The sequence below is a fragment of the Panicum hallii genome, chromosome 9 (genome assembly GCF_002211085.1).
Source record: "Panicum hallii strain FIL2 chromosome 9, PHallii_v3.1, whole genome shotgun sequence".
Classification (NCBI taxonomy): domain Eukaryota; kingdom Viridiplantae; phylum Streptophyta; class Magnoliopsida; order Poales; family Poaceae; genus Panicum; species Panicum hallii.
The window spans coordinates 11,105,450-11,129,646 of NC_038050.1; the positions used below are offsets into that span (position 1 = coordinate 11,105,450).

At 45.6% G+C, this 24,197-nt stretch overlaps 4 protein-coding genes and 1 pseudogene across 7 annotated transcripts; 1 reads left to right on the forward strand and 4 right to left on the reverse strand.

Moving 5' to 3' along the window:
• Positions 1–300: 300 nt before the first annotated feature.
• Positions 301–3,049, reverse strand: LOC112873644. Its single transcript, XM_025936658.1, has 4 exons — positions 2,886–3,049; positions 2,526–2,596; positions 892–981; positions 301–614 (listed from the first exon to the last, which is right to left on the reverse strand). The coding sequence occupies exons 1-4, from the start codon at positions 2,980–2,982 to the stop codon at positions 591–593; spliced, it is 282 nt and encodes a 93-aa protein (XP_025792443.1). The 5' UTR covers positions 2,983–3,049; the 3' UTR covers positions 301–590.
• Positions 3,050–4,666: 1,617 nt separating this feature from the next.
• Positions 4,667–6,738, reverse strand: LOC112876708 (11-beta-hydroxysteroid dehydrogenase 1B-like). Its single transcript, XM_025940877.1, has 6 exons — positions 6,421–6,738; positions 6,119–6,311; positions 5,904–5,989; positions 5,677–5,808; positions 5,384–5,548; positions 4,667–5,271 (listed from the first exon to the last, which is right to left on the reverse strand). Exons 1-6 carry the CDS (start codon positions 6,730–6,732, stop codon positions 4,987–4,989), a joined length of 1,173 nt encoding a protein of 390 aa, XP_025796662.1. The 5' UTR covers positions 6,733–6,738; the 3' UTR covers positions 4,667–4,986.
• Positions 6,739–8,525: 1,787 nt separating this feature from the next.
• LOC112875666 lies at positions 8,526–10,533 on the reverse strand. 4 transcript variants are annotated; one of them, XM_025939600.1, is made up of 4 exons: positions 10,292–10,533; positions 9,691–9,835; positions 9,010–9,082; positions 8,526–8,815 (listed from the first exon to the last, which is right to left on the reverse strand). In XM_025939600.1, the coding sequence occupies exons 1-3, from the start codon at positions 10,363–10,365 to the stop codon at positions 9,026–9,028; spliced, it is 276 nt and encodes a 91-aa protein (XP_025795385.1). In that variant the 5' UTR covers positions 10,366–10,533; the 3' UTR covers positions 8,526–8,815; positions 9,010–9,025. The 4 variants fall into 4 exon arrangements, with proteins under 4 accessions (XP_025795385.1, XP_025795387.1, XP_025795384.1 ...); XM_025939602.1 differs by having other exon boundaries at positions 8,989–9,082; positions 9,691–9,828; positions 10,292–10,507; XM_025939599.1 differs by having other exon boundaries at positions 8,989–9,082; positions 10,292–10,482.
• A 9,191-nt stretch (positions 10,534–19,724) lies between these two features.
• On the forward strand, positions 19,725–20,762 carry LOC112872760 (annotated as a pseudogene).
• An 870-nt stretch (positions 20,763–21,632) lies between these two features.
• On the reverse strand, positions 21,633–23,863 carry LOC112872761 (QWRF motif-containing protein 3). Its single transcript, XM_025935819.1, has 5 exons — positions 22,736–23,863; positions 22,518–22,634; positions 22,210–22,299; positions 22,008–22,109; positions 21,633–21,842 (listed from the first exon to the last, which is right to left on the reverse strand). The coding sequence occupies exons 1-5, from the start codon at positions 23,861–23,863 to the stop codon at positions 21,747–21,749; spliced, it is 1,533 nt and encodes a 510-aa protein (XP_025791604.1). The 3' UTR covers positions 21,633–21,746.
• Positions 23,864–24,197: the final 334 nt, after the last annotated feature.

The following is a 24,197-nucleotide window of genomic DNA, read 5'->3' on the forward strand; positions in this document are numbered from 1 at the left end:
GATGCATCCATTTCTTTTGAAAAGCAGATGCATCCATTTCTCCATCAGGGTGTGTGCGCGCGTTGCACGCGGCCACGCCGGCGAGAAAGCAACTCAGGATTGCCCTTGCTCGTGTAGACATTCGAATTATTGCCACTATGGAGGCGCAAATGCTTTCCACATTGACAAGGAACCCAAATTGCAAACCGTGCAAAATAATCAAACAAGTTTTCTTTGTAAGTTCAACTCGAACTGATAGCGAAGTAACAAACCGGTAATGAAGCATGGTGTGCAAAACGCATGCTGCAAGTACAGAGGGAATAAGATAAAAATGTAGGTGGCAACACAACTTAAAACATCAATAATCAATCACGACAAACAAGTACATATGCAGTGTCCGCTACCATGCTAACATGAAGTTACACTGCTGCAACATTATTCATGGTGACCGAGAGTAAGTGTAGCTTCTCCAAATCTTTGCCTACATAAATCAAAATCTCTGGTTGCCACAATTCATCGTCAACAACTTTGAAAAGCAAAAAATAACATTTCTTTTTTATTTAACATAGTTGCATGGCCGCAGAAAGGTGGTTCAACTCTCTTGCAGCCATCTATGCCGCCTGTGCTGGGGCCGCCTGTAATGGAGTATCATATTTTGAAACAGTATCAGTTTTCAAGAATTCATAAATCTCGTTGCATCGTAATAAAAACAAATTAAGCTACAGTTGACGCAGGTGCCACACAGATTCAGACACACAGCATGATTTTCATAGCACAGGAAGCAACACTTTAGTTTCAACAAACTATTTATGCTTTCTCTCACTCAATATAGTCATCATATGTCAGGTACTAATTAATTCCTACAGAACATAGTTCAAGCTTAACATAAAATGATCAAACGTTCAAAAGTACCTCTGGCTTTTCTTCCTTCTTCCCACCAGCGAAAAACTTGTAACCACCATAAATAAGACCACCCCACATGGCCAAGCTGGCGAGCACAAACTGCATAAGAAAACATGGTTAATTAAAAAATTCTTCATAAACAACAGAAAGCAAGAAAAACTAATTCAACTGGCATGCAGTCGGACCCAAAAATAATAAAAATATTTAAATTGAACTTATATTGTTTTGGAGACAACAAAATTCATCTGTCATTGATGTAATGTAAAAACACAATCAGAAGCAGACCTATAACAAAATCACAACAGCATATACAAAATTACAAACTCAATCAAATGCAGCAGATATCATATAACCACACCACACAGTAAGACATAAATCAACTCCACAAAGGCAATGCTTAACGACAGCCGAGCATATACGAAATTCCTTTAAAAAAGCTATTTATTTTTTACATAGCAAAACTGCAAAACAGAATATAGAAAATGGAACAAAGGTCTAGTTTCGTATTAAAATATTTAAAGATACATGAAGCCTTTCATACATGTGGAGTGGAGGAAAGAAAAAAGGGGGAATTTCCTTACATGCCACCAAGAAAACTCATGATCCCTCATATGCCTTCGATGTTTCTATGACACATAGGTCCTGTCACAGTCACCATCTCACTAGCAGTGGCATACGAGGGCTTTAGGGTTTAACCAGTGGCATTTGAGACATTTTTTCAAGAAAAAAAGTGGGAGGAGGTGGGATCAGAGGCATCAAGTGTGATTCAGTGGCTAGGGGCTTACTTGACCTCATCCATTGGCCTCCTAGCCCCATCGTTAGGTGGGCCCTACCTGCGGCCAGGCACCAATCTAGAATATTCACCAGTTTTTGAAACTGTACGTCAATATAGTTTGGCTAGAGCCCACGGTGCGTATTTGCAACGAACCAGAGGAACCTTGACAGAGTAGTTTGAGAAGTATGCCACTTTCAACAAGGGATCAAGGTCTTCTAGGAAGAAATTCGGTGATAGGAGCAAGTAAGAAATCTAGTACTGTACATGAAGCTAAAGAACATGTATGCCGTGCCAGTCATTCATGAATGTGGCTACAAAATGCATATGGGAAGGTACGTAATATTCGAACCAAATCTTGTTTTCAATCAATAGAAATCAATACCACAAGCCAAAAGGAAAACTGATCCCAGTGATGACAGGCAACAAACATATGTAGGTGAACCTGTAATCTGACATTCTGACTACAGGACCAAAAAGAATGGAACTACTGGAACTTATGCAGTTTCCACACATAAGGTATTTCTACAGCTTCTCTTAAGCACAACATTGAATTCATGAATTATGTGGCTGACTCATCAAGATAATCCAGAGACCAACTCTCCTAAAGAGCTTTAAAGAAAAACTGTACTTGTTCAGGATGATATACATTCCTCTATGTTGCCATAACACAACACAGACCATATGAGCAAGAATACATAATTTATGCTACAGCATGCAATGTAATGTAACTCTTTCGAAATAATCTGTGCAAGAAAAACATATAATCCTTTCATTAGTTGTACAGCTGCTCCTAGGACGATGAATATCAGGAACTCAAATGCCATTAGCTGCAATGAATTAAAACAAGATATTCAGGCGGGAAACTCACGTGCTCTTCCTTCCACTTGCTCGGGCTCAACGGGTCTTTCCACATCGGCACCTTCGCAGACCCATGGCCGTCTGGCAAGCACGCAAAACGAACCCATCAGCAAGGTAAACCATCAATCGCAACAGCATTTTGCCCCCAAAAAAACAAGTAAAAAGGGCGCCGATTGATCGCAGGACGCTTCGTATGTACAGCTAATCTAACCGCATCGAACCCGCACGGAATCCCAGATCAAATGGAAGCCAAGGGGACCTGGCGAGACGGATCCAGGAACGGGACGAATAGGGCCCACCGATCCAAACTACCGCCTCTACCGGTGCATGCGACCGGGGGATCTGCGAGGGGCGGAAGGGGAAGGCTTACCTGCGGCACCGGCGAGGCGGCGGCGGGAGACGAGGCGGGCGAGGGGAGAGGAGGAGGAGGAGGAGGCCGCCGCCGCCGCAACGAGACGAGATGCCATCGCGACGATTCGACTCGTTCAGGTCTGGGTGTCTCGCTTCTTCTGCGGAGGGTTAAGACAGGAGGAGGCGCTGTTCTAGAGCTTTTTGTAGGGTCCCGGTTTTTATTGTGGGCTGGGCCAGGAGTCGAGACGCGTCCAGTGGTGAGTAGTCCGAGTAGTTTCATTTCTCCTTTTCTTCTTGGGTCTCGGTTTTTATTTAGTTAACTTTTTCTCTTTCTGATGCTCCTGTATATATTCATTCTTTAGATTGTAATTATTTTTCTTTCATAATTCATATCATCCATCCATGTTCCATATGGCAGCTCCAATGTGCAATCGGCGTGAGAATGTAAACTTCGATGAACAGAGATAAAGGTCGAGGGCTCTAGTATGAACATCGTTTTCATGGCCCTACAACAACTGAAAATATTACCATCCCACCCTCTTTTTTTACTCCCTCGATCCTAAAAAGGATGTACTCTCGTTTTCTGAGGAGTCAAATAATTTTAAATTTAATCAAATTTATATAAAATAAAACTGATACTTATATTACAAAATAAATATTACTAGATTGATTGTGTAATATATTTTCATACTAAATCTATTTGAAGATATAAATATTAGTAATTTTTTATAAATCTGATTAAATTTAAAATTATCTGATTTCTCAGAAATCGAGAGTTGCATTCGTTTAAGGATGGAGGAGTATCATGTTACCCTCTCCCACAAGCAGACCACAACGCACTGTCACATGCAGAAGATATATTCTATTCGTTTTTGGATGCATATGGTTCGACCGTTGTTTGAAGATCGTTTTTGCTTCTGACACCTAGAGTTCGATTTTCTCGGGCTCTGTTTGATTTTTACCCACACTGGAGCTGCCCTTGCATCTTTAGTTCTTCCCATTTGTGTAATCTTTATTTATTTATGTTTCTCATAGTAAATATTCTTGGTCCTAATAACATATTTTAGATTGTCCTTGTAATGAAAATTTATTGCTTTATAGTATATTGTATTATTCTAATAGTGAAAATTAATTATTTATTGGTATTCTTTGGATTATTCGAACCACCAAATTTGTCATTAACAATCTATTTGATTGTTCGAATTGTAAAAGTTAATTAATTGTTCTATGGAAGTATCTGTTTGTCATGTGGAACTATTTATTCACATTTAAAAATGGTTGTACGCTATTTTATTTGCATTGTAGGCTCATTAGTTGGCGATGTAAACGATCTGTCTCACTTTATAGTTTATACACTATTTTGTTTATGATGGGGATATTCTTTATTCTCATGTAAAAATAATTATTTATGGAGGTAAACTGTGCGTGTATTCATAGGGGCATGTATACCAGCTGACCCTCTAAATATATCCCTATCCCAAATTTAAAGGGTTAAAAAAACACTCGAGCAGACCTTTTACTAGGCTCTCTATTTTTGGGAGACCTCCAAATTCTCTTCTCGACCCTCTATTCCTAGAGATCTCTAGGGAGCCCTTTAAGTTAGAATTGAGAGCTACTGTATTGTTGTATTGTTAGAGTTGAAGCAAATTTGAAAGTTCCAAAAAGCATAGGCATCCCCATTAGCATTTGGAGAGTCTGATTTAGGGACTACTGCTGGAGTTACTCTTATAAAAATAAAATAAACTAAAAGAAAAGAAAAGAAGGTCCTCAGGTACATTACAAACACCATAAGACTCGAGATTGAAAAATATACTTTCATTTCTAATCTCTAAGGACCAAACAAACATCACAAAACCTATACAAGCAAACCAATTTGAAGGAGGTAACGAACCAACCGCAAGTAGTTTGTTGATCGTTTGATTTTGTTAGCACTTACAAACTAACAAGAACAGGCGAACAGCGTAACATGTCTCTAGCCCGTGCGAATGCGCTGATTGACGACACGTATAGAAATGTGGAAAGGAACATCTAACGCGATCGTTCTTTCGAATTTATTTATGTTTGCGTGAATTTAGCGCGCATGCTACACAATCTGATGCTGCACATTTAATTTCTCTCCTCTAGTCCGTCTTGACCACCGGATGCAGAAGCGACGGCGGGAACAGGGTCTTGGCCCCGGTGGCCTCCAGGATCCTCTGCCCGAGCGGGCGGCTCCCCTTGGCGGCCTCCTCCTTGTACAGGACGTAGGACACCCAGCTGAGGACCTCGGGGGCGAGGCAGGCCACGAGCTGCATCGGCCGGTACATGGAGGGCCACGTCACGTACCAGTCGCCGCTCCGGACGGCGTCCAGAGCGACCTCGCAGAGCGTCTCCACCCGGCCCACCGGGAACACCCCGATCTGCGCCTGCAGACGCCACGCGCGCGTCTCGTGATTGTTGGTCAGAGCTCAAGTGAAAAAATTAATGGTGGACGGCATGAAGGGAATCCGGTGGCGGCGCTAGCAGCAGGCAGCTTACATCTCTGGCGTCCTCGTCGACGGCGACCTCGCCGCCCTTCTGGACCCCTTTGCCCTTGGTTATCTCGGACTCGACGTACCCCGCCGTGAGGATGGTGATGCCGACCTCCGAGCCGAGCTCCGTCCGCAGCGTCTCGTAGAACCTGAGCTGCGCTGCCTTGCTGGCCTGTATGTCGTGCGTAGAGGAGATAATGTAGATTAACATGTAGAGATAATTTAGATTAACATGCGTGGAAGACGAACATGTACGCCGCAGATGATCAGTAATCAATCCATTATCTTATCTCGGCTTACATTGTAGAAGGCCATCCTCGACGTGGCCACCGTCCCCGCCGCCGAACAGGACACGACGAGCTTCCCTCTGCTGGCCTTGAGGTGTGGCAGGGCGTAGTAGGTTGGGTAGACGGAGCCCCAGAAATTCACATCCTGGAACGCGTAACAGAGTAGAATGTTCAGAACATCGCCTCAGATTGTTGCTTGTAGCATGCATTGCATGGAGATCGAGTCGATCTCAAGCGTACCATCAGCTTGGTGAAGGCAGCAATGTTGGTGACCTGGTCGAAGGAGCAGCTGGACCAGATGCCGGCGTTGGCGACCAGATGGTTTACTGAAGACAGAATGATCAGGTACAGGCAGACAGGCCTGATGTGTTAGTTTCTGTGTGTGTCCAAGCAGCTATACTGCAGATTGCAAGTATGCATTATTCAGGAGATTGCAAGTATACTGCAGGTCGCACGTTTGCCGAAGTGGGCGACGGTCTCCTCGACGGCGCGCCTGGACTGCGCCGGGTCGGCGACGTCGGCCGGGAGGACGAGGACGTCCGGCGCGCCGCGCTCCAGGGCGGCGGCGGCGACGCTCTTGAGCGCCTGCTTCCTCCGGGCCACCAGCGCGAGGTACGCCCCTTCCCTGGCGTACTGGTAGGCAAGCTCCTGCATGTTGCCGCGGCGTGCGTTTGGGTTAACATATCATTTGCTCGACCAACCAAATACAGCAGGCGGCGAGGATGGGGGACATCATGCATATCACCGAGACGCTGACCTCGCCGATGCCGGAGGAGGCGCCGGTGATGAGCACGACCTTCCCCCTGAGGTCCTCCTTCCTGCGCGGCCTCACGAGCGCCCGCGCGAGCAGCCTCGCCGGGACGCAGACCGGGATGTAGACCAGGATCACCAGCGCGGCGATGGCGTGCATCACCACGCTGTGCAGCAGCAGGTACAGCTCCATGGTCCTCGTCCCTGCTTGCGACCGCCGACCGATCGACGCGACGGGGCGACGTCGGCGACTATATTGGGACTCACCGCTCCGTCCTGCGTTGGATGTCTGTCCCTGTCCCCCTTCATTTTCTTTCATTAGGGACAGCCACAACGATGCCGCTCGGCTCCGGGCCCAATAATGTGGGCACACGAGGTAATAAACAGCATTACCTGTGCTGCACGCGGCACCCAAAAAAAAAAGAACAGGATAGGCCGGATCATGGCATGGAGGCGCGGCCACGTGTAGGCTCGCCACTCGCCACGGCGTTCGTCACCGCACCCACCAGGCCACCGCGCTTTGAAAGCGTAGCGGTAGACGATAGCTTTGATAAGCTTGGTGTACTTGCCGAGGGCGACCTCGAGCTAATTAATAATCTTCCAGCCTGTTTATTGCAGGAAAGGAGCCACGCCATCCACGCACCCGGAAGAGTCCGGGGCTTAATTTGGAGCTAGTAGCAGCACAATGTCAAACCTTGCAGATGAATTTTGGTTCGGCCTATAAGCAGTTTATTTGGATGGATTTTTGTGCTATTTTCATGAAACTGGAGTATTTTTTTTTACCGTGTTGCATTGGATGCAGGGACGAAGCCACGTTGATGTAGGATGGTGCATGGGAGCAATTTTTGTTTAAAAGTACTTCTCATGATTTTGTTTGACAAGGATATCTACACACACACATTGACTGTTTGAGGATCAATCATCAAAAAAGGTATTGCTCGAAAAAAATAATCAAAACAGGTTAAAAACGAAAAGTAAGATTTCAAGTATCAATCCTGTTACAAATCAGAAATTTATGGCCAACAAACTCTGAACAATTTGCAGTCTGGTTCCGTCGATAAATCCACAATTTGATCCAACCAAAAACTATCAAAAAAACGAGAAATTGGTCCCATGAAAATTTTACTTTAACAGCACATAAAAATGGACCGATTCCAATCAAAACCAGCATCTTCTAACTTGATCAGAAACTGAAATAGAAAGTAGAGTAGTGATGTCAGTAGTAGTCGAAGACAGGCAGGTTAAGATGATTGCTGGAGGGTCGAGGCTTGTACTAAAATTGAATGTGTAGCACGAGTTGCATTGCTGGTCTTTAGAAGAGGATCGTTCCATTAAAAAAAAATCCAACTAAACTTGGTTATTTTTTGGCCGACTAATATGCTGCTGCTGACCACTGATTGAAATTGATAAATCCGATTAATAATATACTACTCATACACCTTTCCTCCTAGCCTACATAATCAGTCATTAGTCCTCAGTCTTATCATGGCTACAAAATATTGGAAGTTATTCCGGGGACACGATTGATCATATGCCGAGATTTGTTTTGTTATGCTCGCACCGACCATCTCTCTAACCTACCAAGTACAACGTCGAGCTCGTTTCTTTCAGCCCTCGCATCGCATGAGCTCCCCTGCCTTCAGGCTTCAGATCATCAGATGCCTTGGAGCTTACAGCACATCCTTCTTTTCTCTTCCTCCCAAACCGCGTACAAAAGTAACAAGACAAAAAAAAAAACTCATCAAATTTCAACCTACAAAAGCGCAATCAGTTTGAACTGCCTAAATCAAGACACCGCCTTCAGTTTGAACCAACTAAATTAAGACGCCACGACAGAGCAAAATCCCTACGTACCTGGATACAGCTGAAACAGATACGTGGAACGATTTAAGTTAGTGCTCAAGTCAGAAATGTATTACACTTTGAATTTCACTCCGAACGCTTCACGCCAATATCATTGAGCACATGAGCTTCTCCCTCGAAATTATGTTCCCGGCACATCAATTACAACAAGAACGAATCATGGTTCATTGAAAAAAAAGAAGAATGAATCATCCTTACTATGGGTGCATGTTCCAGAGAACTAAATCCAGAAATTTTCTGAATGAAAAATAAACAGGAGTCCAACGAGGCAACAGCAGACACCATGGTTATTTAGCAAACTTAAAATCGTTTGTAAGAGCAAGTACAGTTACGGTTACAACCCTCCGTTTGCGTACAACTGATTGTATATGATACAGTTCCAAACATTCCACATCGTCCAGGTCATGAGGAGCAGAGCACACCACACACTCACACAAGGTTACCCACAACTTATGGTGCAGAAAGCAACGGGATCTCCTTGGATTTGAAAACTATTGGAAATATGGTATTAACTGTGGACAGTGGAATAGTGCGCTCACCTGCAGGTAAAATGGTGTTATAAACTATGATCACTCGAAGTAAGATAGTATTTCTCATTGATAAAACATAACAATAATTTGGGATCTAATGAAACATAAAAATGAGATCAAATATGTCCCACATTCAGAATTGGTGAAATTGAAAAAAAAATGTATTATCAAGTTTAAGTTACCTAGCAGGGCTAAAACATGACTTATCAGGGAGACACTTTAGATTGAAAGGCTTGCAAAAAGAAGTTCAAGCTCCTCATCTTGGGATGTGGTCCTCTGCAATGGAGAATGTAAAAGGTGAAAAGAGAATTTCAAATAAACTTGATAAACAATCAAATACAGGCACATATCTCATTCCAGAAGCTGAAGTGTTGGTTTGGATAGCAGAACTTAGAGAAGCAGATTCTATTTGGCTTTTTGGTTAGGATAACATCAAGCAGCCTAGTTGCTCGGTAAAATTAGTTTTGATTATAACTTATAACTATCTTAATTTTTGCTGCAAAAAGATAAACGTGGAAGTGGCTTTCACAGTTTTTGAGTTTTAAGGAGTCAAGCAAAGATGGCTAAAGAAAATATGGTCTAGTCCAGTAATAATTAATGCTCAAGAGTCAAGAGAAACCATAATCCGTTCATGTTGGTGCAAATAGGGCAACCAGACTTTTCTTCACAAAATTTCAGTTCTAAACAAAGAACAAAACTAAGTAGACTACAGAATGTATAGGAGGATATCTAACTGCAGATCAAAATTTGTTGTGCTGAGATAGACAAATTAACAGGAGAATGGCACATAATTGTATCATAGAGTTAATAAAAGAAAGGAGGATCATACATCACAAATTATCAGAATAATTCAAATCTCTCACTCAGAATGTAGAGGTGCTCACCTTGATAGACAACAGATGGCGAAGTTTGTTTAACACCTTCATGCGGTGTGTAGCATAGGAGCTATGGGCAGGTAGCTTGTTAACCCGTGCTATCTCAGCATCCACGGCAGCCTCCCTATCCCCATTCTGCGCCCCATTCTGCTTGCTAGCAAAATCAGGTTTTAATCAGTGAGCTACAGGACAATCTTATCAGCTAAAATTAGACACGGTGCTTAGAAATTCATGCATCCCAACCTAATATCCTACAGATATGCAAAATAGAAGTCCCACAGGACATATAAGCTTAACTTAACCACCATGATTCTCTCACACAAACTAGTAACAGCATATGAATAGCACTCTATAAAAAATCAGTAACGAGATTTCACCAGGCATGGAGCAGTGCCTCTTTCGATTCATCATAAACGATTCCCTGTTCCTTAATCCCCAAGAGGGATCGAATAAGCAGCGGCGCAGAGCCATAGAACATAGCAACAGGAGATGATTAGGAGCACAGCATATTTCTAATTCCGAAGGACTGGACAAACAGCGCAAGACCTAGATTCCACCAAGGAGGCAACACAACCACGGCAAGGAGATTGGGGGCAAAGAAAAAGAATACCGCAGCAGAAGCGGGGTTCGTGGCGAGGGTGGTGGTGGTGCCGCGGTAGAAGGGCGTGGTGCTACCTCCCCCATCCATGATTCGATTCTTTGAGCAGCGATGCCTGTGGAGCGCAACGAGAAGTGATGGAGGAAGAAGGCTCTAGACCGCCGCCACCCGCAGACCTGCCGCTGGAGTCTCTCGAGAGTCGAGTCAGAAAGAGAGGAAAGGGAGGGCGAGGCTGTTGTACCTGTTGTCTGCTGCTGATCGACAGGTGGCATCTTTCTGCCCAATAACCAAAACTGGGCTGCTCGATTTTCTGCAGGTTCTTCTGTAAAACAACCCAGCACCACACTAGTGTCAATTTTCGTACGAATGGTGTGAATAGGCCTAAATGGTCCCCGACGGCCCATCAGAAGGGAAGGCCGAGGAGCCTTCCGAACGAAGCCGGCAGTGGCTCGACCTCGTCTCGTCTCCTTCGCCGCCCCGTCTTCCCCATTCCGTGGCTGTTCGTGCAAAACCCTACAAAAAAAAGCAGCGGCGACGGAGCTGAAGTCTGTGAATCCTGCGCCGCGGCGAAGAGTTTTAGTGTATGTTTGGAAGAGCTCCATTTTAAAAAATAGTTTACTCTATCAATTCTATTTTTTAGCTCCACTCCAATTAAAAATGTTCCAATAAAGATCGCACAAAATAATATAAAACTAATTACACCAATATAAACTAGTTCCAAGCAAAAAAAGGGTGGTGGCCAACTTATCACAAAATACATCCATAGTCAGGGCGTTGATTGCAGATGTTGACCCATTGGATGCCAATGATGAAACGGCATATTTGTTGTATCTTTCTGGTATTGTTGCTGTGAAAGTAGGATCACCATCAAAACGAGCGAAGTCTTCATCCTCACCTCCATGCTCCCGAATAAAATTATATAGGATCCACAACAGTCCTCTTTTGCTTGTACATAGGATAGGAAGGTATTTTGAAGAGAATCGGCCATTTCATTTTTAATAATCCAAATGATCGCTTAATAACATTCCGGATGGATGAGTGCACACTATTAAATCTTTCCATTGGAGTCTTAGGTTCCATACCTCTATGCCATTCCGGCCTATGGTATTTTTGACCCTTATAGAAGCGAGGTACCCAGAACGATTAAGATATCCCGCATCCACAATACAATATTTGCCTATACATACATAGAAACACAAGTTTAGTACATATTATTATTGTAAACAAATATGGTTGTAATCATGATTAACATATGGTACCTTGTGGAGGATGTGGGAAGAATGTTTCGTCCACTTTGATTGCATTGTATAGAATACTTGTGTCATGTATGTGACATTCAGGTATTAGGATTATAAACACACTAAATTTTAGTATAAAATGTGCATGTTTGATCTTGTGTATGTGTGTTCAAATTTGAATGCAAAAGGGAAAAACGGGCATAAATGTAATTCTGAAAAATATAGGTCCTTTAGTGTTAAATGGGAGAGAATGGGAGGTAAAATCAAATCATATGAAGGTTGTTTGGTAAAAGTCAAGAACTTGCTTTTAAATCGCAAATATAAGTGAAACTACCCCTAGGATGTAAGTGTAGTGTAGTTTTTAAATAGGATTTAATTAAAGTTTAAAACTTTGTCAAGTTTTATGTTAGTTTCAAATCTTTAGCTCTTTTGCAATTGAACCTTAAAGTAAAGTTGTAGACCTTGCTAAACCCTACACTTTTGCTTTTGGGCATATTTTCATTTGAGATATGGTTCGAAAGTTACCTATACTTTACAGTGGAGTCCCTGTAGTTTTGAGAAATTGCAGATCGGTCCTCATCATCTTCCTCCAGCCCCGGCTCCTCTGTTTCTTCTCTGCGCCGCCCCCGCCGCCCTCGCCGGCCATGTGCCGTGCACCCGCCGCCTCCGCGCCGCCTTTTCTCGCACCATGTGTCGCCCCAGCGTCTGCGCCACCCCTTCCCCGGCCCCCGCTGGCTCTTCCCTCGCCTCTCCACGTCGCGCCGCCGCCGCCCGAGCCGCCACGCGTGCCGCCGGCATCGCCAGCTCCTACTCACGCGCGCAACGCCTCTCCCGGCCTTAGAGCATGTTCAGCAGCTGCTCCACGACCTTCGTTACTCACCCAAACACTTCGTTTCTCCTCCCGACCGCTGCGCCTCACCGGACCTCCACCGCAACCACTGGTCGCCGTCGTCAGCCGCCCACACCGCCTCCCAGCCACGATCTAGAGCTCCTAGAGCACCATCACAACTCCCTGCAGCTCACCGACCCACCCGATTTCCCTTTTCCGCATCCGAGCATCGTCCCCCGCAGCGCCGGGGAGCTCGAACTCCGCCGCCGCTCGGCCTCACCGTCGACCCGACGCCACACTGCCCCTCAGCCCCCAACCAAGGGTACCAGCAACACTACATCATCCCGCAGAAGCAATCCAGCTACTCCTTTACTGCCTCCCGACACCCCAGCCAGCAGAACGCCGTGCCGCCATCGCCGCCGGTGAAAACCCGAGCCGCCTCACCGTTGACGACTCCCTTCTGCCCCAACTCCGGCCAAATTAGGTACGGTAATCGCACCCCCACACCTCCACGGTGCTTATGCGCGTCCCAGCCACCCACGTTCGCTGGCCCCTCGCCGGGAACATGAGCACGCCGTCACGGCCGCCGCCAATCCTTGCCGCCGGCCATGCTCCACCACTTCTCCTGGTGCACATCACCTACCATTGAGAACGGCAGGTCCTGTAGGTCGTGTAGGACCTATTCCTTCCCGCCAAGAACCTCGCCGCCGGCGAGAACACACCGGACAGATACGCCGGCCGCCGTCGTGGGCTGTCAAGGACCCAATTGCAATTTAGTTTTCTATTTTAGGGACCCTTATGCCTAAACCCAAGGGCCTCTCTGTAAACCCCTCTTTCAATTCTTGTTTATACGAGCTGTCAAATTGTAAAATTCATAAGAATGTGTAAAAAAATCCAAAAATTGCCAAACCTGTTTTGTTGGAAACTAGAAGTCAAAGAATCTAGTTTGAAACCAAAGGTTTTTAAAGTTATTTTAGAGTTTATAAAAAGAGTATCTTGTGTATAACCTTTGCATACAAGCTTATTTTATTGTGATTTCTGGTGTGTAGCCTGTTTAGATGATGAGTGAACTTGTGTAAAAATTTCATACTCAGTACTTCTCTGTAGTTTAAGTTCTTTTAAACTTTTGCAAATCAAATTTGAAATGGTTTGAATTTATTTAAGCATGTTTCTAAAACTTTCCTACTTAGATCTTTTTAACATAACTCAATCTGTTGATAATGAGTTCCTAATTAAATTTTCAAGAAATTAAAGCTCTGTTTGCTTAAGGTTTGAATTTAAACTTGAAATTTGAATGCTTTAATTTCTATTTTCAGAAAATTATGAAAAATTCACAATAAGCTTATTGTTAGACATAAGTTTATCCGCCAAAAATTTAAAGTCAGAACCTTTATGGTTTTTCAAAATAAAAATCATACTTGCCAAATTACTTCAAAGTAATTCTATTAATATGACAATAGATTAAATACAAATAGTAACTTTGAATTCAACCCCCCCTCTTGTTGTTCTATGAGTTTATGTTGTTAATTTGTTGGATTGCAACTTTATTGTGAAATAAAACTCTTAACTCGAGAACCATCTAATTAAGTCATTGCATATCATGTAGAATCAACGACACTCGACGACGGAGACTACGAGCTAGTCCCGGAACAAGAGCAAGGGTTTTCTGAAGATCCAGTAAACATCGTTGAGACTCTAACTGAAGCTCCGAATCAAAGTTCGGAAATCCTTGACACTCCTGCCCCTAGCCCCGCTCAAGAAGGCAAGCCCCGGTGCATAACCTAATATTTCAATTTACTACAATTTTATACTTATATATTATATCTTGCATTAAGTATAGGAATTGAAATGAAACCCTAGATGCATTGATACTAGGAACCTATGTTATGTGCCTAAGTCCTTATCGCATAGTTGCTCTGCTAATAGGACCGGTAGAAGTCGGGTGATTTCCTATCACTCGCGCGATATAGGAGTTGAATGCTTATTATTCTGCAATCACTATAAGAATGATGGACGGGGTCATATGCAATATCATGACTCGGAAGGTTACCCCGTCTGTGTTGTTAAAAGTTGTTAAGGTCGCAGTGTGTGGTAGTGGTAGTTAAGCGTTTGAAAGTACTAGCCACATACCGCGAAATATATTAAAGCGGTAAGCCTAGTACCTGATTGGCCCGGCAAATGGACATGTCTCCACCACTCGATTATTTGGTTTCTGTTGTACACACGCACCAATGTGTGGGAGTACGTTCTGCGTAGCAGACAGGAGTACGATCATGTAGTCGCGCTACAGACGTATGTCCTGCACAATTGGTGTGCGTACGGTCCTGCAGTCGCTTGTGGTGGCCCTGATCCATAACCCGGAATATGAGGGAAACGGTTACTTCAGAATGATCTTTGGATGTTCCAAGCGTGTGAGTTAGGTTTACCTTTGCAAGGTTTGGAAATTCGATTAAGAATCGTCCGTTTCTCACGAAAATTGAGACTGCTTATTCCTTCTGCCACATAGAGTAAGAACAGTAACCTTATGGAACAATCTGGATGGATGTTAACCTCTACCTTGTTTGTCTAGAATAGGTGCTTACCTAGGATGGTTAATGAGACTAGAATCTGAAGGCTAAAATATGAAAATAGATCATACTTTTTGTTGCTTTTCAGCTGAAATTAAACTCGAGACCATTACAAGCCAGCATATGTCTAGCTACATGGCTAAGTATACCATGACCCGATTAAGTCTTGCTGAGTATTAGTATACTCAATCTTGCTAGTGAATTTTTCAGGTATGACCCTTGAGAACCCCACGGATAGTCCTGCATGGCCAATCTCTGTTCCATTTGGCTGGTTCGTGGAGTGGGATCCATCCCCGGCTGGCAGTGACCCTCCTGAATGATGCCATACTTCGGGCTGAGTGTGGTGTCAACCTTCACGACGTGTTTAGTCGCGTGTTAATTTCACTTCCGCTGTGAACTTGACAAGCATGTTTAGCTTGTCATTTTAAACAATGTTTGTATAAGTTTACCTTAAGTTTGGAACGGTTTGTAATAATGTTTAAGCTTTTGTAAATTAAAAGTTGGTGAGCTATTATGTGATTGTAAACTCGCCTTCATGCGAGGTAAACCTGCTTCGATCCTATTGGACCGTGGTTGTATCGGGCGGTGCGTTGAGGTAGTATCGGCTGTACAGCGATGACTAGCGCACTTGAGCTGGAATAATTCAGGCGGTTCTGCCACAATGTATAGCACCCGGCTATCCCATGGAAATATATGTGAAGCGCATGTCGAAGTCACATATTGCTAGAACATTTTGAGTAGCTACACCGGTTTTGCTAATATATCTAACTTGATTCTCAAGTGAGAGAGAGACTCGAATATGTGTGCCATCAAGTGCACCAATGCAATCTTTGAAGTGTGGATAAGCACGTCTGTCATCTCTTATCCTCTTATAGGTGGGAAAGTTTGAATTTTTTGTCTAATAAAATCTCGTGCCATAGCCATCAAAGCATTCAGAACCGCATCAACTAATGGTTTCTCCTGAGTGCTTGAATCCATTTTAACATCTTGAATTTGACTCATTGCCACCACACTTGTATAGGAATATTGCAAGCATCTCTTTTGTGTCCATATGCATAGAAGATTTGAACTCATACCTTTGCACCAATAAATCATGTAGATTCATAAATATTTCCGTGCTCATATGAAGTTGTCTATGGCATTCACCCGAAGTGCAAAACGTCTCCAAAAGCCATCCCATACCGCTAATGGCCGATGTCCTTGGTGGATTTTTAGCAAGATAAAGATCAGTATACTTTAGTGCAATCTCACTTGCACCCAAAATAATATTCCAATATTGATCGCTTTCATCAGAAGATTCATCACTGTCACTTAGTCACTTACAGTTTCCTACAAAGGATTTGCCCCCCCCCCCCCAAAAAAAAAATTAGATACATAGTTCAAATGACACCAAACATGATAAAATAAAATAGTTCAAATGACATAGGATACATAGTTCAAATAACAGCAAACATGATAAAATAAAATAGTTCAAATGACACTAAATATAGTTCAAATGACACCAAACACTAAGAAAACGACTAGGTATCAATTGCCATATTTGTCGTTGTACTTCCTACTAAGCCAATTGAATTTAATCTCATTTGTCGGAAGGGTCATGAACGTTTCCCTTTGGTCCTTCTTCACAAACAACTCAGTGGCAATGTAATGCTCATTCGTATCATAGCCTGCCCCATATTCTAAAACAGCATCCATGACTTGTGCGACAGTAATTTAACCAAGCTTTTTTGATGTAAAAGCAGTGGTGGACTCAGACATCTTGATCACTGCCTCTTGAATGACAAGTGTTGTGCCTACTCTAGGTTTCTTTAATTTGTCCGGTCCATCTTGTGCTCTTTTCTTTGGTAGAATAATGGAAGGAGAAGGGGCAGCCTCTTCAAGCTCCTCAAACTCCTCGTTACCAACAGCACCATCATTGTTTATCTCATCCTCACCATCACCATTTTCGGGAACATCATAAAAATCATCTTGACATGCAGGTATGATGGGTTAGTGAAAGTGCATTTGGCCCCCTAAGTGGATTTTAGTATTGATGACATATAAAATTAAGGAGCTAATGAGTTTATCGAGTTTTGGATAGGTTAAAATTTAATTAAATAAAAAAGAGTAAGAAAAGACGCCAAATTTGCTTAAAGGATAGTGTTGTTCTTAAATGAAGATCATTACTTATTTTATATTTTGAATTTGTGTTTATGAAATACCGTACTATTAAGAAGAATGTGAATGGATAGCATGAAAGTGTCAAAGTGATTATTTGAGATGCTAACCATCAAGGAGAGATACAAAATAACACACTTATGCACCTAGTTTTCTATCTGTTTCAGTGTGTGTTGGAAGTTCCAACACTAGGTCGGAACTTCCGACACTTATCGGAAGAAGCTGGATTCTTCCGATAAGGGGTCCTCGGCCAGCTGTTTTAAAATTATCGGAAATTCCGACTCTGTGTTGGAAGTTCCGATAATCACTTAACCAGTGCACTAACGACGGCTAGCTTTTGGGGCTTGGATATTTATACCCCCTCAGCGCCCCTTCACTTGCTGCTGATCTAACCCGAGACAAACACCTTCAGGAGCATTTACTACTCCTCCCCGATCCCTCATTGAGCTAATCCTTTAGTTGATTTGAGTTAGGGCTTGGGTGAGAGCAAGATTGAGATGTGAGACTTAACCATTTGAGTGTGAGGGTAGCCAAGTTCATCTCAAGAGCACTTGAAGCATCTTCATCCATTGATTCATGTTTGTTACTCTTGAATCTTGCTTCTAAACGGTTTGGTGTCGCCCGTGGAGCGTCCTCTCGTGTGTGTGCGTCCTGAGAAGTTTGTATTACCCTATCCTTTGTGGATTTCATAGTAAGTGACTCAATTCTCCTTTGTGGTTGATTAAGTGAGGTAAAGGGTTAGTGGAAGACCTGGCTCTTTGTGAGCTCCTCAATGGAGACGTAGTTTCCTTAGTGGAAGTGAACTTCAGGAACAAATCTCTTGTATCTTGTGGTTATTGCATTTATTTAGTTCTTATTGACCTAGTTTGTTTTGTGCCGATCTACGTACTCGAGTTGCTGCGCTTGCAAAGATCACCTGCAGAAGTTTGCCAGTATCATTGTGCAACTTTTAATTCAGCCAGGTTCTGTAGTTTCAAGTTTAATTTTGAATTTCGTTTAAGAACTTTAATTTTGTCGGAAGTTCCGGTCCAGTGTCGGAAGTTCCGACACATTTTGATTCCTGCAAAGAATTTTTCAGGTTTTTGAGGTACGTCTATTCAGCCCCCCTCCCCCCGCTTTAGGCATCACCAAGATCTTTTCAGTTAGAACTCAGAGGATTTCGATGATCAGATTCATAATTAGTGATATCGCTGAACATAATTTTCATATCTCGCTCATTTTGCAATGGTCTCTTCTTGAACTTGCCGCTTCCTGCCGTTTCCTGGAATGTCCTATAATGTTAAAAAATAAGATCAATCATAGCTAGAAAAAATAAGTAAGAGATCAATAATGGGGCTAGTAAAAACAATAATCTCACCTTCTTTGTTTTCTTCCACCACTCGTCATACATAACAATCTTACCAAGGGCATTCCGCCCCAATCCGGTTTGCTTCAATAATTTTTGTCATGCCACTAAATTAGGCTTAAGCTTATCCCACTTATTCTTCAATTGCAGCTTGGTTGCATGAATTCTTGTCATTTGATAAAAGCTTTCTGACACCTCCTCATAACCTACTGAGTTCAAGTGGGTGTTCGGCCTATTGCCCTTTTAACTTGTTTGGCAAATAACGAACATATGATTGAAAGATTCGTATCATTCCAATCTATTGCATCACCCTGACCATGATATTACAAATGACATTTCAAGCATTTGCACCACTACTTTTAAATTTTGTATCACTGAAACAATGGTAATAAAATTACCAGCATGCTCAATTTGCAAGACATTGAAAATATGGTAAAGAAAATTTTCGCACGTACCAAGTCTCTTGCTTTCCTTTTTCCCGGTAGCATGTTTCTTTGCCTGGACATAATTTTCATCGGCAATGGTTACTCCATGTACATCAGCAAGACCTTCTTGGCCAGCCCCCCTGCCGGCAGCGCCTGTCCCCCTACCGTCCAGGCCAGAGCCCTTGCCGGCCGCGCCAGGGCCATGTCCCCGGCCGTTGCCACGCCCACGGGTTGCTGGCTGGCCACGGCCGCACCCGGCAACCTCACTGGCCGCGGCAGGTGCCATGGCCGGCGGGATGAAAGGGCCACGGTCCCTGAGGAAGGAGTAGAGCTTGTGGCGCCATGGATTGGAAGAAGTTGTGAGTGAGAAGAAGAGAAATTGAAGGAGATTCACAAGGGATTACACATTCATACCTGGATGGAGAGGAAGGTCATCTCGAGTAGGCTCCATTTCACTTCAAATCACTGGCCGCCAGTGATGTCTAGGGGGGAGGGGAGGGGGCGGCGGTAGGGTTTATCGTTCCAGGGGCGGCGACGTGTTGAGGGGAAGAAGAACAGGGCGCAGGAAGGGGCGACGGGAGGAGGAAGGGGGATCAGTCTTTTTTCGCGAAGGGGTACGTGTGTAACCAGTGGTAATGGTGGATAATTTTACCCTAACTCCATGAGTATGTTTATAACAAGTTATTTTGAGCACCTCTTGTGGAGCTCCATGAAAAATATGGAGTTGGCCTCCGACTCCAGATTTTTTTTCTGAAGTTTCTGGAGCTGGACGCGTTTGATAGGGAGTTCATGGAGTGGAGCTAGAAAAATTAGAGTGGAGCTCTCTCAGACACATCCTTAGGGTTAGAGAGGGAGAGAGAAGACATCAGGCTTGGCAGCTTGCCATGGCCATCCTCGCCGACACCGCGAGCGGGTACCACATCCTCAGGATCGATGCATACTCCCGCACCACGGCGACTCCCACAGGGGAGTGCCTCAAGTCCCTCCCGTTCACCGTGGGCGGCCATCGATGGTGCATTGGCTACCACCCCAACGGCAGCAAGCCAGAGGCTAAAGATTACATCTCGCTTTACCTATATCTCGATGAAAGTAACCAAGCCAGTTAAGGCGCAATTCAAGTTCCGTTTCGTCGGCGACGTGGCCAAGCAGGCATAGACACTGGAACCAGTTCGCAGCTACGATAGCCACCGTGGTTGGGGGAATCCGGGTTTCATCAAAAGGGAAGAATTGGAGAAGTCGGAGCATCTCAGGGACGATTCTTTTGCCGTTCGCTGCGATGTGGTTGTCATAGATGAATTCCGAACGGTGCAGGAGACGCCGGAAATCACCACTCAGGCCTCTGTCTCCGTGCCTTCATCTGACCTGCACAAGCATCTTGGTATCTCCTCCAGACCGAGAAGGGTGCCGACGTGGTGTTCGACGTTGCCGGTCAGACGTTCGCAGCACACCGGTGCGTGCTCGCAGCCCGGTCACCTGTCTTCAGTGCAGAGCTCTTTGGTGTGATGAAAGAGAGCGACACCGGAGGTGTGGTGCGCATAGATGACATGGAGGCTCAGGTGTTCAAGGCTTTGCTCTACTTCATTCACACCGACTTATTCCCGAAGGCGGCAACAGAAGATGGAGATGGAGACCAAGATGAAGATGTTTTGTCTCAGCATCTGGTTGCTGCGGACAGATACAACTTGGAAAGGATGAAATTGTTATGTGAAAAGAAGTTGTGTGAGTACATTGATGTGGGTACTGTGGCAACCATCCTGGCTCTAGCTGAGCAACACCACTGTCATGGACTCAAGAAGGTGTGCTTCGATTTTCTCAGCTCTCCTGCAAATCTGAAGGCAGTCGTAGCCAGCGATGGCTTTAAGCATCTAAGCAGAAGCTGTCCCTCTGTTATGGAGGAGTTGATTGACATGCTCGCAAATTAGTTCTGTGATGCCTAATTTCTTAGCAGTTGCGGTTGAAGTTTTCAGGACTTCTGTCGTCAAGTAGTTTGGCAATGGTAGTGGCACTTCATAGTTGTACCCAGTTTGAAGAAGATTCTAAGTAGTTTCTTCTGTTTGCATTTTGGTTAGTTGATTGCATCTGTGCAACTCTACCAATCTGTGCCGGATGATTTTGTTGTCTGCTAACTTTTGAATCTCCACTGGAAGTTCATCAATGTGTGTGGCATAATTCTCTGGATGCAGTAGTAATTGTTCTTTATGCTACCTAGAATTCGTCAATGATCTACTTGTCAATCCAGGTGCATGTATGCTTTGATATCAGAGTATCAGACAGTTTGATACCAGGTCAAGGTCATTGCTTCTCTTATCTTTAAGTCCCGGGCATAGTTAGTTATATCTGATATTTTCATTTGATCATACTTGATATATAATTCAGGTAACTATGCTGAATTGCTGATTGATCTCCACTACTACTGTGATTGTGTCGAACACTTGGACGATAGTTATAACAGGAGCGAGGGTAGAGTTTGAGTCAAACTCCCTTAAGTTTGGGACAAACAAATATGAGGGCAATTCCCTGTGGTAACTGTGAGGCTACTTATAGTAGCAGGCAAGGACAGAGCAAGAGCACGGTCTGGCCACGGATCACGATGGTTAGGAGTGTGGACCATGGGAGGTCGATGCCCTGGACGCATCAGTGTCTCTTGTTATGGGGAGGAGCAGACATTGTTGACTGAACCTCATTAACAAAAATCATAGACCGTCTTAATATAAATCGTAACATTGTTATATTTAGGAAGGTCTTAAGAGTTCAAGACCATCCTGGAGAAATATGGGCACATGGTATTTCTTGTCTTTCTGATTTGATCTTACCCTTCTATGCACATCTGGATATACGGCTATGCTGCAATGATTCTATTCTGGGTTTACTAGAAAAGCCTAGAGCACATCTATATGGATTTGGTCCTAGAATCCAAGTGCCTGCGTACATTCCACGGTCACAGCGCTAGGTGATGACGACTGCACTAGATGGCAGCGCAAGCTCTGTTCCTCAACCTGCAGGTTAAGAGCAACAATGAAAACAGTGGTAAGAGTCTGTGCTGCCAAAATAAAGTACAAGGCATCAACAAAGAACACATTGGTCACAATCGGTGTTAGAAAAATAAGTGCATGGCATTCCGAATTTCCGATCTAGTACGAAAGAAACAACAATGCTGTTACCTGCAGTGCAGAGACCCGGCCAAGAAGCTCGAGGCACTCCTGCAGCAGAGCCTTCTCCTCGCTCGCCACACGTACCAGCTCTGAGATCACCAACGCCGTGTCCTTAGCCTAGGGGCAGAGACAAATTAAATCTCCATTGATCACCACGATCTATATGAATGAGGGCAGGCGCAATATTGAGCTTCTTTTCACATGTTTGGTCAGTTACCATGGGACCGAATGATCTCGTCATTGCCTTGGTCGTCAACGCGAACTCAACCGCTTGCTGTAGAATGGTCGCCAATGGTGGCAGGGATACCTGTAAGTGAATGAACAATTAGTCATGTTGCGTCATTATTTGTGGAGTTGTTTCAGGTTGCTATCTGTTGGAACTATTTTAGTAGTAGTAAACAAATTCCAGATGCACTATTTTTAGGAGTATATATTTTTACTTATTATGTATTGTACTAAAGACAAAAAGAAATTTTCAGCATATTATGCAACAGAAATCGCAAGCATTAGTTGAAAACCGAATACCTTGGCACCGTTGGTGAGCGGAAGCCTGCAAACGGCTGCCCGGGTGCAGCCTACGGTCGACGCCAGGGCAGCGGCATGTTCGGTTTCCACCTTCCCCCAGCTCTCCAAATCTTTCATCTGCAGGGTTATCCACCATCTCCTCAGAATTAAATTGAATTATCGAGGAAGACTGGTCATACAAATTTTATAGAATTGCAAATTTAAATTTGTAACTGAACCTGGAAAGAGAGCACGGTGTTTAGCTTAATCTTCTGCTTCTCCTTCTCTAGCTGCACCCGCTTCCTCGCCACCTTCCCTCTCACCTCCGACACGCTTGCCCATGCGCCCATCAAGTCCAGCTCAGCGCTGGCCTGCTTCCTCTTGCGCACGGCTTCGGCCCTGGCGTTCGCGAAGCGCCACTGCAGGAGGCGGCAGTGCGCCATCCTCATCTGGTGCCCGGCCTCGGAGCCGCCGCCTCCGGTGCTGCTCCGCGACGTCGACACCGGCGAGGACAGCAAGGTGGCCGCGGCCGCGGCTATGGACGCGTCCTCGGCCGCGTGCTTCCTCCGGTGGAAGATATGGCCCCACCCGAGGCTGATCAGGCTCTTCCTGCCCTTGGCCTCCGGCACAGTTGGCAGCGTCGTCGCCGCCTTGAGCGGCGAGCCGCTGCGCCGCCCCGGCGAGAGCGCCCACTGCGTGTTGCTCGAGCCGAGCAGGCGGACCGAGCTCGTGCGGGGGAGCAACGGCGAGAGCGGCTTCGAGGCCGTCGTCCTCGGCGTGGTGGAGGAGCTCCTCGAGGCGTCGCTGCACTCCGACCCGGAGCTGGCGGCGTCCAGGGACAGGCCGCCGTTGGCGAGCCTGCGGAGGTCGGACGGCGCGACGCGGCCCGGGGTGAGCGTGACGCCCGCGGGCTTGGTGGACGGGAGGAACCGCATGGACCGCCCGAACGCGTGGCCGCCGCCCTTGCCGGCGGAGGACTTCCCGATCTTCCGGGCCTCCGCGTCCGCGTCGGCGAAGCGCGGAAGCTCGGTGCAGCTGCGCTGCCGCGAGAGGGACTGCGGCGCGTCGTCCTTGGCGAGGTGGTCCGCGAGCGTGGCGGCCACGGACGACGACGACGACGCGGAGGACAAGGGCGACGGCGCGCGCGGGGCCGCCTTGTTCTTGCCGCTCTTGCTGCCGCTGGAGGTTGAGGAAGGCCAGAGCGTGCGGGCGATGGACGCCGCGCCGCCGGAGCCTGGGGCGGTGTCCGATCGCGAGACAGAGCGCCGGGCGCTCTGGCGGCCTGGCGAGAGCGCGGCGGAGTGGGGGGGAGACCGGCCCGGGAGCTCCGTGCCGGAGGCGGACGCCCACCGCTTCGACGACGACATGGCCGCGCGACGGCCAGCTAGTAGGCACGGGACAACCAGCACGCGCGCACGCCTGGTATGCGTTGGATAGGCTAGGGCTACCGATACGATGGTGCGTGCTCGTTGGACGTAGTCACGTAGCCATTTGGCGTGGCGACGGCCGGCCGCTAGCGGCCGAGAGAGCGAGGCCGGCCGCCGGCGTCCGACGCGAACGGGTCAGCTGCGTCTTCCGCCGTGCAGGACACCGGACGCCGCGTGAGAGACAAATGGAGGAGCTTCCTCGACGACGTAATCCGGAGTCTGGAAGAATACGATGGCGTATGATGCGACGGCCGCGTTTACAAGGCAATCCACG